The sequence below is a fragment of the Corylus avellana genome, chromosome ca10 (genome assembly GCF_901000735.1).
Source record: "Corylus avellana chromosome ca10, CavTom2PMs-1.0".
Lineage (NCBI taxonomy): Eukaryota > Viridiplantae > Streptophyta > Magnoliopsida > Fagales > Betulaceae > Corylus > Corylus avellana.
In genome coordinates, this window is record NC_081550.1 from 5,547,404 (window position 1) to 5,570,479 (window position 23,076).

The 23,076-nt window shown below is 36.6% G+C and overlaps 3 protein-coding genes across 9 annotated transcripts; 1 reads left to right on the forward strand and 2 right to left on the reverse strand.

Moving 5' to 3' along the window:
- Window positions 1–1,993: 1,993 nt before the first annotated feature.
- On the forward strand, window positions 1,994–3,634 carry LOC132163385 (cytochrome P450 94C1; the record flags this gene model as incomplete). Its single annotated transcript, XM_059573659.1, is given in 1 exon segment — window positions 1,994–3,634. A coding segment is annotated over 1 exon segment (1,422 nt), but the record flags the coding sequence as incomplete, so codon positions are not given.
- A 3,448-nt stretch (window positions 3,635–7,082) lies between these two features.
- On the reverse strand, window positions 7,083–16,105 carry LOC132163386 (DEAD-box ATP-dependent RNA helicase 41-like). Of its 7 annotated transcripts, none has more exons than XM_059573662.1 (6): window positions 15,967–16,105; window positions 15,609–15,723; window positions 13,146–14,792; window positions 11,953–12,188; window positions 7,430–7,484; window positions 7,083–7,355 (listed from the first exon to the last, which is right to left on the reverse strand). In XM_059573662.1, exons 2-3 carry the CDS (start codon window positions 15,676–15,678, stop codon window positions 13,237–13,239), a joined length of 1,626 nt encoding a protein of 541 aa, XP_059429645.1. In that variant the 5' UTR covers window positions 15,679–15,723; window positions 15,967–16,105; the 3' UTR covers window positions 7,083–7,355; window positions 7,430–7,484; window positions 11,953–12,188; window positions 13,146–13,236. The 7 variants fall into 7 exon arrangements, with proteins under 7 accessions (XP_059429645.1, XP_059429646.1, XP_059429649.1 ...); XM_059573663.1 differs by having other exon boundaries at window positions 7,430–9,430; XM_059573666.1 differs by having other exon boundaries at window positions 7,083–9,430; window positions 11,953–12,125.
- A 4,647-nt stretch (window positions 16,106–20,752) lies between these two features.
- Window positions 20,753–22,717, reverse strand: LOC132162795 (uncharacterized). The gene is made up of 2 exons (XM_059573024.1): window positions 22,144–22,717; window positions 20,753–21,528 (listed from the first exon to the last, which is right to left on the reverse strand). The coding sequence occupies exons 1-2, from the start codon at window positions 22,715–22,717 to the stop codon at window positions 20,753–20,755; spliced, it is 1,350 nt and encodes a 449-aa protein (XP_059429007.1).
- Window positions 22,718–23,076: the final 359 nt, after the last annotated feature.

Here is a 23,076-nt window from a genome sequence, read left to right on the forward strand (position 1 = left end):
CAGTATCGGTTGTTATAGTTGTCACATGATGCGTAGAAACATTTATGTCCAATGGCCAATTGGCTTGGTTTATTGAGGTTGTTGTTATTCTATTTCTTCTATTCTATGGGTGGTTGTAATAGAGTCGTGAGTTGTTTGAGTCAAAGTCGAAAATGTATGTCGTCGGTGAATCCCCCATTAATGAAAATTAAAGTCAATATTCTTTTGTTATATATATTAAACATAAACATTGACTAAGATTAAAATTATTTGTTGGGTAAAGTCTACTTATTCCCCCCAAACTACTACCTTAATGACAATCGACTTCCTAAACTATCAATTACGACAATTTACCTTCCAAACTACCAAAACAATGACAATGCATCCCCCAATGCTAGCAAAATAATGAAATTATCCTTATATAATTTTTAATAAGACAAAAATACTCTTCAAATTTTGAAAAAAAATTAAAATTTAGTATTTTTATTTTTATTTTAGTAAGGGTAATTTTGTCATTTTAAAAAAAAATTAGGGTTACATTGTCATTGTTTGAGTAGTTTGGAAGGTAAATTGTCGCAATTGATAATTTATGGGGTAAATTGTCATTGAGTGATAATTTGAAGAGGTTAAATGGACTTTACCCAAACAATTTTCTATCACATTAAAAAAAATATTAAGTCAAAACACGAAAAATAGTTTTCAAAACATTTAACATACGTGGCCCGTTTTACTCCTTTCGTTATACGACCCCTCTTTGATTTTTTTTTTTTTTTTTTAAATGGCAGGAGATCGGATCCTCTAATATTGTTTTGTATTTTTTTTTTTTTATCGTCACACGTGGCTGCGTACCACTTTAATCTCTCCCAATCGCAAGTGCACGTAGGTTGTATTAGGTTGTGTTTGGCAAACTCTTTTACTTTTGTTATAGTAAGAGAATTATATTAGTAGCTTACCAAATTTTACTTGCCAAAAAAAGGGAGAAATAAATTATTTTTTTATTTAATAGGTGAGTGAATAGTACTCATTATTAATTTTTTTTTCTCGTTAAAATGGTAAGGCTAAAAATGAGAGTGTTTAGCAATTTTTACCAAATTACCTCACCATAAAATGGTTTTGGTGAGGCTGCAAATAATGCTTTAATTGACTTGAATTGATCTAGTATAGAATTTTAAATTTTTTGTATTAAAAATGAAAAAAATTTTGTTTTATAGTAAATTTTTTTATTTGAATAATAATAAAAAATAAATAATGTGATATAAAAAATGAAATATTTTGATTGATTTTTTTGAAGAAAAGAAGCTTAACTGACGTGAATTGATCTAGTATAAAATTTTAAATTTTGTGTATTAAAAAGTAAAAATATTTTGTATTGTAGTGATTTTTATATTTAATAGTAATATAAAAAATAAAAAATGAGAATATTTTGATTATTGATTTTTAAAAAAAAAACCTAAAGAAAATTACCAAACAGTGCACATCTCAATGCTAAACACGGTAATCTGATGCCTACGTGTCACGAGAGCCGACATCGAGAAAGAAAAAGGTTGTGAGAGATTGGGTAGTTGGAGCACAAGGGGGGACACTCGTGGGGGTCACGCGCAGAGAGAGCGAGCAATCAGCAATGCATAGAAATGTGGAAAAGAGCACGTGGGCTAAAAACGGTGCGAATTGCCTAATCAATCAGCCGTGACGTCTTATTCGGTGAAGACCCCATTGTTTTTTTGCGCACGCGTTAGTGATGCCTTTTTATGTACAGCTTGAATATAGTTGTATTTCTATATATGTATATCATCATCATCATCCCCACAACGAAAGTTGCTGATTCACTGAAATTTATGACTTCTCTGCCCACACTACACTCTCCTGCCTCATTATATAACTAAATCCTCCATTTCCTTCCATCCTCGCCCTCATTGCCTTCCATTTTTCATCTCTCTATCTCTCTGTGTCTGTGTCTGATATGGGTTTGGAAGCTTTTTTCTGCTTTTTGTTCTTCTCTTTCACCACTCTTTTCTCTCTGTTCTCTTTGTTGGTCTTCATATTGAGGCTTAAGCCGTGGTGCAACTGCGAGGACTGCCGGAGTTACTTGTCGGCCGGTTGGGTGAAGGAGTTCGGGAATCTATGCGACTGGTATACGCATCTTCTCCGGAACTCGCCAACCGGGACTATAAATGTTCACGTGCTCGGCAACATCATCACCGCCAACCCGGAAAATGTCGAATACATGCTTAAAACCAGGTTCGACAACTACCCGAAAGGGAAACCGTTTTCTGCCATTCTCGGTGATCTTCTCGGCCGGGGAATTTTCAACGTCGACGGCGAGTCGTGGAGGTTTCAGCGGAAAATAGCGTGCTTGGAGCTTGGTTCCATCTCGGTTCGGTCCTACGCGTACGAGATTGTCACCTCCGAGATCCAATCCAGGCTAATCCCTCTCTTACAATCCGTCGCTGGAAAAGAAGACGGAGTTTTAGACTTACAAGACGTGTTTCGCCGCTTCTCCTTCGACAACATTTGCAGATTCTCGTTCGGACTAGACCCGGGTTGTCTCCAGCTGTCGCTTCCCATGTCTAGTTTCGCGCTTGCCTTCGACCTCGCGTCGAAATTATCGGCGGAGCGAGCCATGGCGGCCTCGCCGATTATCTGGAAGCTCAAACGACTACTAAATTTGGGCTCGGAAAGGAAGCTAAAGGAAGCAATCAAAACGGTGCATACTTTAGCCACCGAGATGAAAAATCAGCGGCGGATAACGGGATTTGCCAACCAAAACGACCTCCTCTCAAGATTCATGGCTTCCATCGAGGACGACGAATATCTCCGCGACATCGTCGTAAGCTTCGTATTGGCTGGGCGTGACACGGTGGCCTCCGCCTTGACAAGCTTCTTCTATTTGTTATCGCAGCATCCGGGCGTTGAGGCTGCGATTCGGGTCGAGTTGGAGCAGGTCATCGGGCGGACTTCCGAGGTGGCGAACTTCGACCAAATGCGCCAAATGAACTACTTGAACGCAGCAATTTTTGAGAGTATGAGGCTTTTTCCCCCGATTCAATTTGATTCCAAGTTTTGCCAGGAGGATGATACGTTGCCGGATGGTACTTTTGTACCCAAAGGCACCAGGGTTACGTATCATCCCTACGCAATGGGTCGGATGGAGCGGGTTTGGGGACCCGATTGTCTCGAATTCAAGCCGGAGAGGTGGTTAACTAACGGCGTTTTCCGGCCTGAGAGCCCGTATAAGTATCCAGTTTTTCAGGCTGGACTTAGGGTTTGTTTGGGGAAGGAAATGGCACTTGTGGAGATGAGAAGTGTTGTGCTTGCCCTAGTTCAACGGTTTGATATACGGGTCGCGGGTCCAAACCGAACACCCCGGTTTGCTCCGGGTCTTACCGCCACCGTGAGTGGCGGCCTGCCGGTTCTAGTTCAAGAAAGAGCGGCTTAGCCATGCACATGTCCTGTCGATGATCCCTCTTACCGAGGCGCACGTTAGTGGTTTCCAATTGAGAAATGCTAACTGGCCATGGCCTAATCCCGATGGTGTAGATGACAATCGTGCACAACATGTTGTATATGATCTAGTGGGTCAGATTTCTCTTGGTGATTTTTCTTCTTTGAATCCCCTTATCATACTGTAAATGATGCTTTTAATGGATTTTTCTTTCTAGGCAACTTATCAATCTAATCAGTTTTGCACACAAATTAAACATAAAATTAATAGGTTAAAATTAAAAGATTTGACATGTTTAATTAAATGGATTGACGTCTCGATACAATATGACAACATTAAAGCTTTGTTTAGCAAAACATTTTCCTTAGACGAGGTAGTTGATGTAAAAAAAAAGATAATAATGAGAATGTTTAGTATAAAAAAAGTGAAAAAGCAGTATGAAAAAGTGAAAAATTTTTATTTTGTAGTAATTTTTTATTTGAATAATAATAAAAAAAAATGAATGTTCTGATCTTTTTTGTTTTGGGAGGAAAATGTTGATAAACAGTAACAAAAGAAAAGGAAAGGCTTTGCCAAACAAAGCCTAAAGCTTTTAATTTTTTACACAACTAACAAATTTGATTCGATGTGAACCCAACCTATCAAGTTACAATTAACTTATATAATATTATACCGATAATCAACACCATTCGATGTGCATGTACCTGGGTGTTTAGGAAAGAGATTCTTTTTGTTTTTTTTTTTATAAAAAAAAATTATTTTTCCAACGCAATCAATACTTGTCACTTTCCAAGTTCTAACTATAAAAATTAACGGTTGGGGGACCAGTAGTAAAATATTGAGGTGCAGATCATAGTTGTTGTGGGAAGAAACTCACATGTTCCCCGCCACACCATATGACCACGAGAAAAGAGGTAAATACATATCCCCATCGTTTGCCCATCCATATGCAAAAGATAAGGTGGGCTGCCGCCCCATGGTTTGCATCTAAATTATATCATTCTTTAGACAGTACAACATGCAATGTCGTCTCGCATGTTGTTTGCACTTGGGTTTGATTTCTGTAAATTAATGGATTCTAGAACTCGGTATTACAATAATATAATTAATTGGATTAATAATCTCTCGCATATATATGTCAAAGTATTTTAATTAAACCTCGAAGGGTGTTAATTAACTAACCACATATGTTAATCTATTCATTTAATCGATACATTGGATTAATGCATTATTTTGGACATGGGATTACGTAACAGATAATCCATTCTTGATGATCCAATCCCCCCATTTTTTGGGGTTTATAGGCCTAAACCTTTGAACCTAGTTTTCCTTTATCCTAGAAGAGCCAAAATCATGTGACCACCCTTGAAGTTGACCTTCAACTAATTACTTATAATTTTCTGTTTTTATTAGTTTACTTTGTAAAATTAGGTTGATTGATCATGAGTTTAGATTATATGTAGGTCCTCTTTAAATAATACCTAAGGTTAAATATTCTTTACAAGCACGTAAATATAACTTTTTGGATAGAATTAGAGGAAATGTTTTTCAACCTACTCTAATAAGTACCAAGTTTCATCTCCTACATGTTTTTGTTTTTTTTTTTTTATTCTTATTAGTTATTTATTGAAATTCTACTAACATTAGAACCAAAACATGAGTGTCCCCAAGAGGTAGCTTAATCGGCTAGGACCACGCCTAATGAAGTGAAGGTTACTAGTTTTCAAATCTCCCTCTCCCTCTTGTGCAGACATGTAAAAAAAAAAAAAGAACGCAAACATGAGTAAGTTGAAAGAAATTAGTTTTGAGGAAATTTGTGTCCTAATTTGTTTGCTTCTACCATGACTTCATTAATGTGAAAAATGAATTCTAACATATATTATGGGCATGATAAGCATGTTTCTGGAGGGAGAGAGAGAGAGAGAGAGAGAGACATGCTTATCATGCAGCATCTGAAGAAAAGACAGCCTCATTTGTTGGATGCATGCCTCTAGAAAAATTGTGATGGAAGCGGCATGAGTCATGGCATTAAGAAAGAAGACTTAACTTGTTGGCTGCTAAGTGGTATGGTTTCTCATGTAAAGTTTGCTTGTCCAAGCAAGGAAGATGTGTCTTGTCATGTTTTGCTTGCCTGCCGATGCTGCCTTTTTTCTGAGCACTTTTATAAGTGCTAGCTGCAACCTTTGCTCTCATAGCATGCATGTAGGACCACTCTTTTATTCCATGTTAATATTGTTTGGGCCCAAGTGCAGCAGTTGGAGCTCACCTGCTACATGTATTTTTATTTTCTCATGATCAGGTGGTCCTAAAGCTGATTCAAAACAAAATTTAAAGAAACAAAAAGTAGAAAAGAAGCTCATCGATTTCTCAAGAAACCAAAACTCTAGTGCTTCTTGCATTAATGAATGCCAACCTCTCTTTCCTATAAATATTTTATCCCAACACATTTTATATATGAAATTGGTTCTACTTTGAATGGAATTCTGATATAGTATAGTAATATGTGAATCATATAAACTTAAAAAAAAAAAAAAAAAAAAAAAAAGAAGCAAATAGGGAAAGTGTTGTAATTAAGAAAATAAAAAACTAAGGAGGTGAGTTCTCCAACAACAAATCCAAACAGAATTATAATGCAGAAAATACAAACAACACTAGTAAATAGGCCAAAAATAGCCCGGTCCTCTGTATCTTTGTCTAAAGACCAATAAATTGGTTGCACAGTGTGATTTCTAAAGTAGGCCAGGAAGCTGGCCTGCTGGAAATTTGCAACAACCACAAGAAAGAAGCTTTTAAAGGCGAAGCATTGTTATATTCCGATTATAAGTCATTGAAGAGGGGGAATGAACTCTAGTTGCAAAAGTTTCCGCACTATATAAAATCACATATGAACAGAGGGAGATCACAAAAACCAACAAAAAATAACAATAGTGGAAAAATAAAGCAAACAACAAAAATACAACAGAAAACCCCAAAAAAGTAGCATCAGCAGAGTATTTGACGTTAGGCGAAAGACAGAAGAAAGAGAAAACTATTTAAATCTTGTTCCAAATAAATGCTAGAAGAAAGAAAAAGCCTTTTATATTAAAATAATGTTAAAAGAAGTAAAAGTGTTATCCTAAATTTATAGTAGCACTTTTGGTTTCTCTTGGTATTCACTTAGTTTAAGGAACACCAAGAAAGTATGTTTCATGTAAACTTTTTTAGAAATTTTCATTGAGAAAAGGGCACTAAATCTTTTCATTGGTACCCATAGAGTTTCTCTTTATTAAATTTTTTGATAATTTTTAATGAAAAAATTTAGCGGCATCTTTGAACTTATCTCTTAACAAAAGATTTAGTACATTTAGAATTTCTTATTTTCTTTACATTTCTAATAATTATTAACGGGTTCTTTAAGAGTGCAGGTCCTTGATTATTGACAAACTTCATTAGTTTTCGCCTTACATCAACCGATCATCGTGCTTCTACAAGCTTTGATCTATAGTTGAATTACTTTTCAAACATGAAAGAACCCGTTAATAATCATGGATACGCATTTTGAAAACTAATGAAGCTTGTTAATCTTTGTAAAATATATGATAAAAAAAGAAGGGGGAAAAATAGTGCAAAGGTCCATCTAGTTTAAACATTTTTATCAAATCACTCCATAAGATATTCACCATCATCGAATTACACCTTCCATTGGATTTTTAAAGGTGAGCATTGAGCAATAACATATATGTTGTTATCCACGTCATATCTAATCAAAATTTGACACATGTACTTTCTGTGTGTATATATATATATATATTCCGAGGAGCTCTTTGAAGGGATTTGTTTGTTCTTTGGGGGGGGGGAGGGGGGGTGCAATTTTGAACTAGAGCTCATTGGTATAATTCCGAAGATGTTTGTGATATTCAGGTCACTTGTAAATCTGGTCTGAAAGTGCACGAAACTGCAATAGAATGGAAAAACAAATCAAAGAAAGAAGAAAACATTTGGGCATTACTTCAGCAGCATTGCACATACCTGGCAGTTTGCATTGCCTGAGACCCTCACTTCATATAAACCATAGACATTCAGCCTGGTAGAAGGAAACGAGGAGTTTACTAAATATTTAAGCCAAGATTTTAAGCAAAGCATCTCCAAGTGCCTCCATCTCAACAATTTCTGACATAAGCTCAGATACTCCAGAGGTTATATCTTCATGTTCACTCAGTAACAAGAAAGATCTATGACTTAATTTGCATTTCCATATATTGACAATTTCTAGGATGAACTTAATGACTATCCCACCCACACAATAGCATCAAAGCCATCTCCAAAAGTAATGACTATAAGCCTTAAGGGCTACAAATTCATGTTCATCAATATTGGAAAAAATAAAAAGATGTTTTTTTTGATAAGTAAAAAAGGTATATAAACAAAGCGCAGAGGAGCACAACCCTCGTACACAGGGAGTATACAAAGGAGCGACTAAGAGGAAGAGAAAGAAGAAGAAAACATAAAAAGGAAGTCAGGGAAGCTGAACGCTAAGGGCGCTAGCCAACCAGTAGTCCAAGTGAAAAGGGTGTACAAGAAAAAGTGAATAAGGTCATCAATGTTCCTAGACGAGTCCTCGAAACATCTAGCATTCCTCTCACTCTAAATGCACCACATAAGGCAAAGAGGGACCATCTTCCACACCACAGCGCTACGAGAATTGCCTCCCGCCCACCAAGAAGCATACAACCCCCTGACGCTACCAAGCATCACCCAACACAAACCAAAACGAGCGAAGACAGCATTCCACAACATCCGCGCAACCCCACAATGAAGAAAGAGATGGTCAACTGACTCCCCATCCGACTCACACATGCAACAACGGTTTATCACAATGATACCTCTCTTCCGAACATTATCCAAGGTTAGAGTCTTCCCAAGCACGGCCGTCCAAGCAAAAAAAGCCACTTTCAAAGGAACCTTAGTGCGCCATAAACTCCTCCAAGGGAAAGGGGAAGGATCTTTAGAGGCAAGGATCCTGTAATAAGATCTAACCTCAAATTTTCCTTTACGTGAAGAAGTCCACCACATCCTATCCTCCCCTACCCCCCGCATCAAGTGCGAATACAAGAGAGTAAAACGATGCCAAAACCTCCACTTCCCAATCATGAACCCTGCGAATAAAAGAAATATTCCACTGCACGGAGCCATTTGTACACTCCTTGTTATCCGCAATAGACGCATCCTTATTGGTGGCAATATTGAAGAGACTAGGAAAAGCATCCTTGAGAGACGTGTCACCGCACCAGATATCCTCCCAAAACCTGATGTTGGACCCGCATCCAGGGACCAATCTAATGTGACAATGAAATGACCTCCACCCCTTGATAATGTACTTCCATAACCCCACCCCATGCGAACCACTGGACACCCTAGAGCGCCAACCACCCCAAACCGCACCATACTTAGCCACTAATATCTTTCTCCACCACGCCTCTTTCTCATGAGCAAATCTCCACAGCCATTTTCCCAACAAAGCTTTATTCATCAAACGCATATTCCGTATCCCTAAACCTCCCTCATAGATCGGAGAGCAAACCTTGTTCCAACTAACCAGATGGAACTTAAACTCATCATTGATCCCACCCCATAAGAAATCACGTTGAATCTTCTCCATACGTTTCGCCACCGAAGCAGGGATAGGAAACAGAGACAAGAAATAGGTAGGAAGATTGGATAAGGTGCTCTTAATGAGAGTAATCCTCCTCCCTTTAGACAAATACAAGCGTTTCCATGGAGCCAACCTTTTGGCAAACTTCTCCAACATGTCCTCCCAACTGGCCTTGACCTTAAACGTGGCCCCCAAAGGGAGACCCAAGTACTTCAAAGGCATAGAAGCTGAACCACAGCCAAGAATGTCAGCCAAAATGCCCACATTATTCATACTACCAACAGGGACCAAGACAGATTTAGCCAAATTCACCTTTAACCCAGAAACGGCTTCAAAGCAAACGAGTAAAGCTCCAATGTTTCTAACTTGATTAGGCTCTGCCCCACAAAAAACCAAAGTATCATCAGCAAAGAGAAGGTGAGAGACAATAAAAAGATGTTTACATGCATAACAGAGAGACACATTAGCAGATATTGAGACGCAGAATATTATGATATCAAAACAAAATTTACTTTTCCAAGAAGCAAAAACAAATTCTGTTGAGAATAAACATGCACAAATTAGAGGACAGGAAATAGAGAATTTATAATCTGCCTCAAGATGAAAGATTCTAGAGGTGCATATCAGACTGTATATCTATGCATTTATGGAGAACATCAAGAATTTTTCTTAAAATTTGTTACAAGGCAAGCATCAAGAGATAAGCTTGGTGATTCAAATGGTTGATAATCACCATGTCTTTGAAACCTAATGGGTGAGGAAGTTTGTAACTAGCATAACAAATATGCATAGATTTGGGGAAAAAGTTCACTTCAGATATTGAATCCTATAGATAATTCATAATTGCATAAACTGATGCATTTGAACATCTATCAAAAGATAGATTGCTATATGTCTAAAACTAGTTTAAGGATATTTTATGCACCATGAAGTACATGCAAATAGATCTTAGAATTCCATTAAAAAAATATATATCCCCACTGGTTCACACCTTCATTATTCATTCCAAAAGTATCATTCTCCGTGACATACTTTTGTCAACCTAAAAAAGAGGGCTATTACGCTCCAAATCCCAAACGGGTATGATAACGTCTATCACTACAAAGATCTCTAATGATACAACATAACCAAATCAACTAAACTCTATCTTTGTAATACTCTGGTCTCACATTGGGCAAATAAGTAGTCCACATAAAGTGAGTAGTTTATAAAGACACTTATGAATGCTAAGTCCAACATTGCTTTCTTAGTAGGTGAAACGGCGCTTTATAATTGATTCTATAGAAACTTCAAATTGACTAGTTTTTTTGGGACGATAGCGCAAATGTGACTAAAGTTTTTTCCTAAGTCGTTACAGATGGCATTAAAGCTAAGTTGTAATGCCATGTGATACTGTCAACACGGCATGACATACCCCTAACGAGGATGTCAAGGGTTTAAGGGGTGAGATTATAATACCCCAGTCACATATTTGGAAGAAGGGGTGAGATTGTAACACCCTAACCCATATTTGAAAGAAGGGGTGAGATTATAATACCCTAGTCACATATTTGGAAGAAGGGGTGAGATTGTAATACCCTAACCCATATAGAGTGGGTGATTTATAAAAAGACTCATGCGTATTAAGTCCCACATTGCATACTTATTAGGTGAAACTAGGCTTTATAATTGATTCTAAAGAAGCTCCAAATTCACTAGTCTATTTGGAGTGATAGCGCAAATATGACTAGCGTTTTTCCTTGGTTCGTTACAATCTTTCCCTCGATATGCCTTTTCTTTTTACTACATATCAAAGAGAGAATGAGTGATTCTGAAAGGGGTGAATGGGCCATTAGTTAAAGGACATTGCAAGCTTTTGTTTGAGTGTGGGTAGTTTGGATGAGAGACGTGCATAAGCTTCAACATGGCAACAATAGTTGTTTTTTTTTTCCCCCTTTTTGTACTGAACTGGGTGTTACAAGGACAGCTTATAGATCTAGCACATATTGTTTCCTAATTATCACTAGAGAATTTGAATAGTTCCTATGATCAACTGACGCCAAGAGTAAAGATACCAAAAGAGTCATTTTAGTTCCTTTTTCCAAAAGTACAGGAAAAGACTAAGGAAAGACTAAGGAGTGTATCTATATCGAGCCCAATTTTTGTGCAATTAACTTCTTTTATGGTTACTCCAGCCCTTTCTTAGTAAAATAATTTAATGCACAAAGACATGCTTGAGTAGTGCTCGTATCATATTGTTACTAATTAGCACATACTTGAGCACCTCAAATAATGTTTAAACACTTAAATGAATGCTCATCTGATGCGCGAGTGCTTGTGTATAAATATTAAATTATCATTTAACTACTGATATATTTTCCAGCATTTTTTTCTCAAAAGCAAGAGATTACATGCTGTTTAATAGTGAAAACTCAATTTCCCCCTCAAGAAATTAAGAGCATGTTTCTTTCATTGAATAAGTGGTGCTTCAGATCAATCAAGCAACAAAACAGTTAAAGAACTCAAGGGTTTACCATGTAACAATCCGACCGTGTAAAATATAATGCAGGATAAAATACAATGAATAATTTACGGATGATAGATGTATTAGATACAATCAGCTAATACAATCAGAGTCATAGGATGAAGGGTGATGGGGGGTGGGTTGTTTTGTTCAACCCAACAAAGATTGAGAGAACATTGAATTCCCAATGACAAAGCATAAAAGACAAGTCTTCTCCGTCATATGGTTTTTTAATTTCGTGAGGAATAAGCTTTTGAATTCAATACTGAAATAAATTCTAGTTAAATATCCACAAAAATAAAACAAGGTCTAGTCAAATAAGCTGTCACTGGATGAACTAAAGTAAAAGGCCTGCTTTAAAATTCTAAGAAAAAAAAGAAATGCAAGTATCCTTACAGGAACAGGCACCAGGTTGGAAAGGCGTCTAGCAACTGCACCATCCAATTTGGCATACTCTTCAGATAGTATAACAGCAATCATCCGGTCATCCTCAACATCCTGCTGACTGCTCAAGGAAGTTGAGCTAGAACATTCACCCACACTCTGAGTTCCCATCCACATAATGTTTCCTGAAATCTACTACCAACTTCTTCACGTGAAATCAGAGACTAAAATATTCCTCTGCTGCTGATCTGCCGCAGTTAAATGCATAAAAGCATGTTACATATCCTAGATTAGATATCCGTAGTCTTTTTAATCTTTGACAATTCATTTCAATAATATAGTGAAGAGTGCTGCCAGGGAACTACAGCTTTTACCACAAATTTTTTACAAATGATCTTGTCAATTTAATTAGTTAGCGGATGACTTGTCAACAATACACTCTTAATCATTTCACCAATTATGGATTGTTACATCAATTTATAAGGAAATTGAAATAAAAGGTATAGTATCCTAAGCATCTTCCTATATTGAAGTATACAGAGAACAAAACGTATCATTAACAAATAATCAAATACCATATCGGGATGCAAATTACAAACAACAACGCAACAGAGCATCTTTAAGTAGTTTGAAACAATGTGCGGTAATCGTAAGAGTTTTGATAGAGATATTCTCAGCATTTAGTAGGTTGGTACAAAAGATAGAGAAGCCACACCACTGGTAAACCAGTTATCAGTGAGAAATTGATATAATAAATTATGTAGGTGAAGTTAAATACAGTGTTGTTGAACAATGTGTAAATCGAGGACATTTATACAAAGTCATGTGCCTTTTGTCTTTTCTTTTGGGATAATTAATGAACCATTTGCATGTGGTTACTATCGAATAGCTAGGAGGCTCAGAAAAATATAATAATAATTAAACAACGAATGGCTAGGAGATATTGAATTCAACAGATCAACTTAGCATTAATGTCCAAATCCAATAGAAATTGCAGAAAACCCTCAGTAGATAACTTTTCCTCCAGTTCTCCAGACCACAGGTTGTAAACATTACTTAATTTATCAGCCCGAAAAGTGAAAATTTTATCAATGTGCTATCAGCATTATTTCTTGCCATACACAGCTATCCAGTGAGTTCAAAAGTGGTAATAATCATGATTAATGCAGCTAAGATGTGAGTTCAGAGTGAAGTACCAATTTGACCTTTTTCTAATGGCAAAATGTCCGTCTGATTTATTGAATATTTCCAAGATGTTGAATTGAAGCCAGAAAATCTACAAAGCATTTCCAGACGTCAGCAACCACGCTTTCTCCTTTTCTGGCCTTCGCCACCAGATAAAAAACCAACTGCAAACCGTGAATTAACAAGCTCCCGAGGTACAGCCGCTCCAGCAGTTTTTAAAATTTTAATCAACTCTGGAAACATATTCTTATTTTCTTCATTCACAAACACAATAGCTGTACCCTCCTCTCCCAATCTGGACGCTCTTCCTATCTGATGGATGTACTCCTTGATGGAATTGGGCATGTCAAAAACTATTACCTGTTTCACACCCAGGAGATCAAGGCCTCGACCCAAAACCCCAGTGGCCACAATAACTGGAACCTCACCCACCAAAAATGTCCTCATAATTTCTCTCCTCTCCTTCATGGACTTCTCCCCATGCATTGATAAAGCTTTCATCCCAGTGGTGACTGTAATTGCATTAGACAGGAGATCTGCCCCAAGTCTTGAACCCACATACACCACAACTGGTGGCATAAAATGATGCTTACTCATTAAAATGTCAAAAAGCTTTTGCTTTTTATGCTTTGACTCAACCCATATAGCCAGCTGCTTCACAGCCTTACTTGGCCTATTAGGTTTGCCAACAGAGATGACAATAATATCTTTTGCCATACAGCTAGTAATCTTTTCTACCTCTTGTGAGATTGTTGCCGAATACATCAAGACCTGGGGCTGCGATAGAGCCCTAAAGATCTGCATTACCTGATCCCGGAAACCCCTTTGGAGCATGGAGTCCACCTCATCTAGAACAAAGATCATTACATCATCTAGTTCAATATCATGCTTCGTTAAAAGGTCAATAAGCCTGCCTGGAGTTCCAATGACCAGTTCCACTCCTCCCTCAATGCGGTGTCGTTGTCCAGCCATGGCATCACCACCGACAACAAGTGCAGTTCTGAAAGGCAAACTCTTTGCAAGTAACTTAGCATGTTCCTCGACCTGTATACAGAGCTCTCTAGTTGGTGTTAGAACAATCGCTAATGGCTTTCTCTGGCTTGAGGAGCTCTCAATGCGAATATTTGCACAACGAGAAACAACTGGAACCAGAAAGGAAGCAGTTTTCCCTGAGCCCGTGTCAGCTGAAACAAGCAGGCTTTTGCCCATCAAAGCAGCTGGGATTGCTTGCATCTGCACAGGTGTGGGCACATCATATCCTGCAACTTCTATATTTTGGAGAAGCTTCTGAGGAAGATTACATGAAGAGAATGATAACATGGGTGCCACTGCTAATTCACCCTTCACATGAATTTCAAGCTTCCTTCTGAGTGACTCAGTCTGATCCATAGTTAAAGATAGAGATCCTGATTTATCATCAGAATCTCTAACGTAAAAACACTCATCAGTTGCAGGTAATTTTTTAGGAGGTGGGAGACCAACCGGCAGCTGTGAGTTGGCAACCCTGCATAGTAGAGCTTGTTTGCATTCCAAGCTGCAGACATCATCATCTGTCTCATCACATATATACTCACCATAGCGATGACATATAATACATTTAGGCTCCCCAGGCAGAGCTTCTCTCTGTTCCCTACACCTCTCTTTAATTTTATCTGCTTCATCAAGAACTATAAACAAACTCATAAGACACAGGTATAAACTGAGAATTTCTTTTGCAAACTGCTTTGGGACTTAAAACTCCAATAACAAAGCATCAAGATAGCCATAAAGACATGCACTTGAGACTAATGCCAGAAGGAGGACTAAAATCTTCTTTGAGTCCTTCCAAATGTGATGTGGCTTTTAAAATCACCAATAGATCAAACTTCAATAATGATTATCTCAAATTTAATGACAATTTTAAAAGCTACATCACATTTAGGACTCTAGTCCTCCTTATAGAATTACTCATCTACCAATTCACAAGACATCAGCTCCACAATAAAACACACTAGGTTCTCCAGTATTTGTCACTCGAAAGAAAATACGAGTAATAGTGCTAACCAAAGTGGTAACAAGCAATAAGAAGGCCAGAGCCAGCGCTCCAGAGATGAATTTTCATTTGAAATCATACTAAAGAAAATAGAAAAATTCCTTTTCATTTAAGATGTTTATTTATAAGAATGAAAAACCAAAACAAAACATATTAAAAAGGTTAGAACTAAAAAAAAAAAAAAAAACTCAGCTTAGAAGCTTCCGAAGGTTTTAAAAAAAAAAAAAAAGGCGGGGGAGAAGAAAAAATGAATAAGTTGAATTGGGAACGAGAAAACAAAATATGGAAACGCAAATGCAGGTAGACATGAGAGTGTAATCAGCCAAGGAAACTACAACAGTTAAAACAAATGAAGATCATCAAAATGTTCTTTTGATGTCTTATTATTTCAAGTGTAATGATTTGCTGTAAGAATAAAAATAATTAAGATTCAAGAGTTCTGCGTTATTACCGGTGGATACATCACCATCTGTTGATAGCATTTCACTCTTGCATTGATTAACCTTGTTCCCGTCTTCCATGGATTGAAATCGAAGAAGATTCCAGTTAACAGAAGATCAGAAACCCTAAAAAGGAAATCCCCAGAGCAAAAGTTATTAGGACAATCAAACTTGTGTGATGGGAACAACCAGAAGGAGAGTTGAGGTGAGAATTGAGTTGTATACAACAGAGCCAAACAACGAAAAAAAAAAAAAAAAAGGCATAGCGTTTGTAATTAAAGTTCCCAACTTTATTCGAATCTATATCAATACAAGCAGAATACGAAATTTCCCAGGAAAAGAGAGGAAAAAAAGAAGAAGGGAATTTACCTCTTGTCTTCTTCTCTTGGCGCTACCGGCCTACGAGTACGGCTGAAGAGAGTGAGCGACAAGGAAGAGAAGTGTAACTGGAGGGTGCGCTGGACAGGGATGGGATTGTGAGAAAATTTCAAGCCCCAGAGTCGTGTGTTCCTTTTCTTCGGATCAGTTTGGGAATGATTTTAAAAATTGTGCTTTAAAAAGTTGCGTTTTTGTAATCGTTGACTCTCAAAATTGTGGCATTTGGTAACACAGGTTAGAAAGTTATTTTTTTATTAAATATTTATTATGCGAAATTATAATTTTGGTTTAAATTTGCGTTTTTTTAAGTAAGCATTCCTAATCTACTTGTAGAAATCGCAGATTTTTTTCTTATTTTAGATTAAGTGTTTTTTAAATCACAGTGTCAAACACCTTATGTTTTGCGATATCTTTTAAAAACACATAATATTCTTGCAAAATCGCAATCTCAAACGCACATTTCCTCAAATTGCTTATCCAGAGGAGGAGAAAGAAATTTAAAAAATATGAGTAACTTCACTTTAAACCCTTAAGCCTCGTTTGGTTCACGAAATGTCTAGTCCATTGGAAAAGGATTAGCTACTACTGGGAATAGAAGAGGTGGAATAGATTAGCTATTTATATTCTTTTGTTTGGTTGTAACACTGGAATAGACTAGCTAATCCTATTCATTCATTTGGTACAATGCAATATGTTGGTGAATGGAATCATATTGTGATCAAATTTCCTAAAATACTCTTATAATACAAATACAATTTATATTATTAAGGACTTTCATTCTTTTTTTTAAAAAAAAAACATAAACAACTTTACTATAACTTCTTTTTCTTTTTTGTTTTTAATTATGTCAGGTATGTGGTCCTTTTTTTTTTTTGCTACAAAATTATTTATATAAAAAAAAATATATAGTTGCAGAAAACAAAATCAAACTCAATCTTGAAATCAAAAAAATATAGTTGGAGAATGTACAGAGAATCAAAAGAAATCAAAAAAACAGATTATATATTTGTATTTTATAAAAACCTTATAGATTCTGTTTCTCCGTCAAAGAAAAAAAAAATTGAGAAAAAAGAGAGACGGAGAAACAGAATAAATAAAAAAATACATAAATAAAAAGACAGAGAAACGAAGAGAAGAAAATGAGAGAGAAACGGTACAAAAAAAAAAAATCAAAAAAAAAAAAAAAAAAAAAAAAAAAAAAAAAAAAACTGAGAAACGGTACAAAGAAGGGAGACAGCATAGAGAAAAAAAAAATTCGTCTACACTTGCAGAAAAACTGTACCAGAAAAATTAGAGAGAAAATAGAAAGAGAGCGAAAAAGAGAGAGAGAAAAGAGAAATGGAGATATATATATATATATATATATATATAGAGAGAGAGAGAGAGAGAGAGAACGAAATTTAATCCCACAAGTAGGGTTCTTTGTGGCAATTTACATAATTAATTTAATCTCATAGGAAAGGATTAGCTAAACCACTCATTTTTTAGTGGCTTAGCTAACTCTGTGTGTATGAGATTAATAGTCCCATGAGAATAGACTATTCCCAGGAATAGAATGTTACCAAACAAAGGATTAGCTCTAAATAAAGGATTACCTATACCTAGTGTTAGTTAGTCCAATCCAAGGGCCTATTCCGCAGATCAAACGGGGCCTTAAATTATCATGTGATTTGATAATCCCCCTAAACTTCAAAACTTTTTAATTTGAACCACTGAACTTTCAATTGTAGTTAATTTAAACCACATTTTAAATATTAAAAGTGATATAATGACATTTATACCCTTAACTTTTTTATAAAAATCTAAATTTACCCTTAATTCAAAATTAAACAAAAAAAACAAAAACAAAAAACAAAAAATCAAAGATATTTTAGTCTGTATTGCCGTTAGAAGTTTGCGGTTAAGTACAAGCCATCGGGAGGGATCAGACTGGAAGGTGAGAATGGAGTACAGAGGAGGTGGCACGGTAAGTCAATAGTGGTGGAGGGTTTGATGTTAAATTTTGGGAGGAAGAGGAGAAAAAAAAAAAAAAAAATTGAAAAAACAGAGAGATAACAAGGAAGGGAGGAGGGAGGGAAATGAATCCATCTCCTCCCGAGCACCAGTCGGAGGCGATGGAGAGCCTCACAAAGAGGAATGAAAGCTTCTAGAGAGCACGGAGAGTTTCTCTTTCTAAAATAAGAGAGAAGCGGTGAATAATAACATAAACAATATCAATGAATAGTATTATTTGTTTGGAAAACTTAAAGGACGAATGAATGGTTCTTAGCCTCATTCAATAACGTTCTTCAAAATAATTACCATATATCTATATATAAGTTGAAATCTTCAAGAAAATAGTTTAGAATTGTGACAAGTGGTTTTCGGGGGTCCTAACGCTGCACGAAGTTTGCACTTTTTGAAAAGCTGGTTTTTACCTAATAAATGTCCAAATGAAAAAATCTTGTGAAATACAAAATTAAAGCTGTGTGAATCAGCTTTCCAATGCCACCAAGCTACCTTCATTAGATTGATGTCAGGATCACAATTTATGACGATTTTACTTGAAATGGGTCATTCTCGGACAGCATTTTTTTTTTTTTTTTTTTGGATGAATAAGCAAAGTTCATTAAAGCTCAAAACCAAAACACAGAGCAAAACCAAAGCCTCACAGAAGCCTATCCAACTAAACTAATCAATGACAGACTGCAGAACAAAACCTGCATAAAAACAACCAACCACAATTCCCAAACCAGGCCTTACAGAAACAAAACACCACAAAATCACATCCTGCAGAAATATTTTATATCAACAAATTTGCAGGTAGATTCCATAAAGACACTAAGAAAAGATTCTCTCTAGGCTTAGGAAAGTTTCCCTTTCTAATTATCCTAGCTCTTATTTCCCAAAGGATTCTCTTCAGCAGCTGATCTTCAGTAAGTGGATGTCCAGAGTGCTTAATTTTATTCCTAGTGCGCCAAAGATGATAGACAACAGATTCTAACACCAGTTGGCACAGGAGACCTTTCAGATTTTTATTCCCCCAATGACTAATTCCCACCTGGATAATCTCATTCTTGGACAGCATTGCAGCTGATGTTTTCTCACATCCTATAAATAGAATAGGATGCACTTTGTGTTAGTAAGAGAGCTAGCTCAAAATGAAGCTAGAACTTTAGTACCTTTTTTGAGAGGTTTTCTTACTTTTTTCTTATGTGCCAAGAGATCGAGCCATTGATGTTTTTCTTCTCTTGGTCTTTATGAAGTCTAAAGTAAGCCTTAGCTCTAGAGAGTCTTGTTGAGGGCTATTGTAGCTTTCTTCCTCTGGGAGTCTGTTAGATTTTCAAAGCACACCGTACACTTCCTTCAGTTTTGAAATCTACCAGTGGGTCGGTAAGGAGTTAAAGAAGATTGGCCAACAAGGAGCTGGAGTAGCAGCAAGTAGAGTGCTTGTTGTCATATTGAGTCTTAAGGCTACAAAAGGTTGTTAGTGCCTATGTTTGTATTTTAATGTTTTATAGTGGAGTGTTCTCTTAGGTTTGCTGCTCTAGAGTGGTTTACCTCTTATATGTTCAAAATGTTTCTATTTCGTCAACAAAATCTAGTATTAAATGATATGTGAATGATTTATTGATTTTTTTGGTTTGAGATTATTATTGTTGCATATTTCTCTTTTATATTATTACTAGATATTGTGTGCTTTTTTTTTTTTTTTTTTTTGGAGAAATATAGAACTTCCATTGATAAAATTTCTTGATCATAAAGTTCTTACATGCATACAGCTATGAAGAATCATAACCAAAAGCTATGAATGTTACGAAGTCATAAAAATGACTTCAAGCTTCCACTACTCATATACAATTACATTTAAGGAACAGATCTGCTTCGTGCAGACTAGATATAAGACATAGGTAGCCCAAATACAAAACTAGAAACAAAAAATCTGACCCTAAGAGTTAAGCCCTCACACCGATCTACTCCATCCTCAACCCGAAGGCCAGGACAACAAATACATCCTCAATCCGAAGGCCAAAACAAACAAAATAAAAAACAAAAAACAAAACCTCACAAGTAACAGCAGAGGAGTACAACATAATATTGAGTGTTTTGTGCACTAGGGATGGATTCTGGTCCCTTTTCACTAATAAATGATTAATTAATTATTGTTATGATTTTATCATTTGAGTTAATTAAATAAATTAACTTAAACCTTAAATAATCAAATCTCATGTTTATATATATGTTTTAGAGTCTATGTATATAAATTCATTATGCCCCCCCCCCCCAACGCATATATTTATACAAAGTTACAAACACACATATTTAATTATATCAACACTTCTAGCTATTTTAGGAAGATAATTCATCTTTACTTCAGATGTTCTAATTACAAAATTAAATTTAAACTAATATAACTCATTTAATAATCGAGCCTAATTTTGTATTCAGTACCGGCTTATTAGTTTAACGAACCGAATTCAAATTGAGTTTATATGAGTGAGTATGAAACGGTTTGTAAAACGGAATTGTTCATTTACCACCCTAATTTTTTAAAAAACAAAAAAAAAAAAGAAGAGCAAAAAGCATAGCAGCAAATTTCCATATTGTAAGTCATATTAATTTATAAAGTACCAATTATGTAATAAACAAATACATTATTGAAATTAATGGCCAGACGTATTCTGTTTTTTCATTCAGCCTAGCCTTATTGAATATTTTGTAATAAAAGAGCTCCAATCAAACGGCTCTTTTCTTAGAAAGAGCTAAAAAGAGCGCCAACCAAGAAATTTCATGATCATCATCTCTTACAAACTACTCCACGGCCGTCCATTCCACTAGCGCAATTCAGGTTACCATACTCCGAATTCTCCAAAGAATTTCCTTCTGTAAACTGCCCAGTAAATCTTGCTACAGCACAATCTGTGGTAAAGAGGCTTGAAGATGAGAATTCTCTCTGGCCACCCAAAACAGGCATCAGCACGCCCATCTTCACCCTGCTCACATACTTGCTCGCATAAGTCTGGCCCAGAACACCGTTAACTTCGCCGCTCAGCGAGTGAAACTTGAAGCTCAAGTCAAGGTGCGCGAAGCAATCCTCTTGTGTGATCCCATAATTATGAACGCGTGAATCTTTCTCCGTTATAGGCACCACAGTTGCTTTGATCTTGAAATTCCCTTCGGCCTCGATCTCGACAGAGTTGGTGTCGCGAATCCTTCTGATTGCGACACGTGGAGATGTTATGGACTCCCACTTAGCGCCTTCGCGGTCGAGGAGGTATAACGGTTCGCCGTTGAAGGCGAGAGAAAGGCGGTCGACGGCGTCATCCCACGTCGATGTCTTCCTGGCGCCGATGAAGAGTTTGTGAGTGTCAAAAAGGATTCCTAGAGATTGTACCCAAGTGAAATCCCTCTTCATGTTTTCGTTTCTTTTCCCGATGAAATGAGCATTGATGTGGAGGTTGGAGTCGGACACTATGCAGAAATCGTTGTCTTTTTGGCCGTGGAAGTAGAAGGTGAGGCCATCTCCGCCGACAAATCGTGGGTCTTGGCACACGGCGCCAGGTCGATTGCAGTCTGCTCAAAATTTACATGAGTCTTAATATATTTTAATTTTCAAATAATTTTCAACTCAAATATTTATCAAAATAGAACTCGGTGATATTTAGATTATGAAAATCATTTATGGTTGAATTTGTACTAAATTTTGCAGCAATTTCTTTTTCAATGTATAACATAAAAAAATCAGTCAAAAACTCAACTTTAATTTTGTTGCAAAGCCTAATTTTAACAATATTTATGACAAAAAATGCACATTATGTAGTTAAGGTAAAAAAATGAAAGAATAAGCACTATGAGAGTCTGTAAATTTCATTGATGAAAAATTAAGAGCATAAAGCTCTTACATCACAAAGTATATAGTTCTGAAAAATCATAGTCAAATGCTATAAGATTACAAAGTCATAAAAATGACTTTAAGTTCCCGCTATAACTATCATGTTATTAAAATAAAAATATAATTTTTAACATTATTAAATACGCCATAAAAAATAATAATAATAATAATTCAATTCATCCATTTATCAGAAATTGTATACATATGATATAAAAAAATAATAGACACATATTTTTGTTCTAAACGAATTGATATAAATCCTGAAGAATAAAAGTGGGAAGGAAATTAAGACTTACCGCAAACGGGACTGCAGGTAACGCAGTCAACCTCACACTGCTCTGGGCAGCCGCTAGGACAACTATGCTCCATACCATAGCAGTGAGGGTAGTTCTCGTTCTTGCATTTAACTCTCTTTCCTCCCGAACTTGAAGCCTGTGGAGGCGGAGGAGTAGGTGAAGAAGGAGGAGGAGGAGAATTTGGGGGAGTAATGACACTCGGAGGAGGAGGAGTCTTCTTAGGAGGCGGCGGAGGACGGGACTTAGGGGGAGGAGGAGGACTCTTCTTAGGAGGGGGCGGAGACCTGTGTGGAGGAGACTTAGGAGGAGGCGAAAGCTTCTTCGGTTTTGGTGGTGGTGGTGGTGGCGACGGAGGTGGTGGCGGTGGTGGGGTACAGACAGGTTGGCACGTGCTACAATCCACCACACACGTGCGAGGGCAGGAAGTAGGGCAATATTGGTCCACCTTGTAACAATTTGTGTACTTCTTGTCTTTGCATTTCACTTTCTTTTGCTTTGGAGGTCCCGCCTCTGCAACTATCACAGCGCAAAGGAGGAGCAAACATACGCTTAGACGCGCTATAGCCTGAGCCATCTGATGCTGATCAGAGAAGATTAACTTACTGCTTGAGGAACTATGTGGATTTACAAAGGATTTATATATAAAGGATTTTGAAAGGTGGGTTGGCAATTAAGCTAATTGTGTAGCCTCAAATTTAGCATGGGCTTCATGCTTCTTTTGTACGTGGAGTGCTCTTTACTTTGGTGCTCGATCTATATGAATTAATTAGCCCCCACATGCCAGGTCAAACGTTGAAGTCAACCCCAAAATCTTTGATTAATTTTGTGAATCAGAATTTGATGATCATATCATTTTGGAGATGTAAATTAAGCTGTGTATGGTACGTATGATAAACTCTGCTATCATAAGTGTTCTCGATGTAATCAAACCAA

What these genes read in the sequence shown, in the direction of transcription:
- LOC132163386 (XM_059573666.1), bottom strand. Translation starts at nt 15,678, where the DNA reads ATGGAAGACGGGAACAAGGTTAATCAATGCAAGAGTGAAATGCTATCA. An exon ending in AGATGGTGATGTATCCACCG is followed by an intron (nt 14,793 to 15,608) that starts GTAATAACGCAG and finishes GTTTGTTTATAG; the next exon opens with TTCTTGATGAAGCAGATAAA.
- LOC132162795 (XM_059573024.1), bottom strand. Translation starts at nt 22,717, where the DNA reads ATGGCTCAGGCTATAGCGCGTCTAAGCGTATGTTTGCTCCTCCTTTGC. An exon ending in TACCTGCAGTCCCGTTTGCG is followed by an intron (nt 21,529 to 22,143) that starts GTAAGTCTTAAT and finishes AATTTTGAGCAG; the next exon opens with ACTGCAATCGACCTGGCGCC.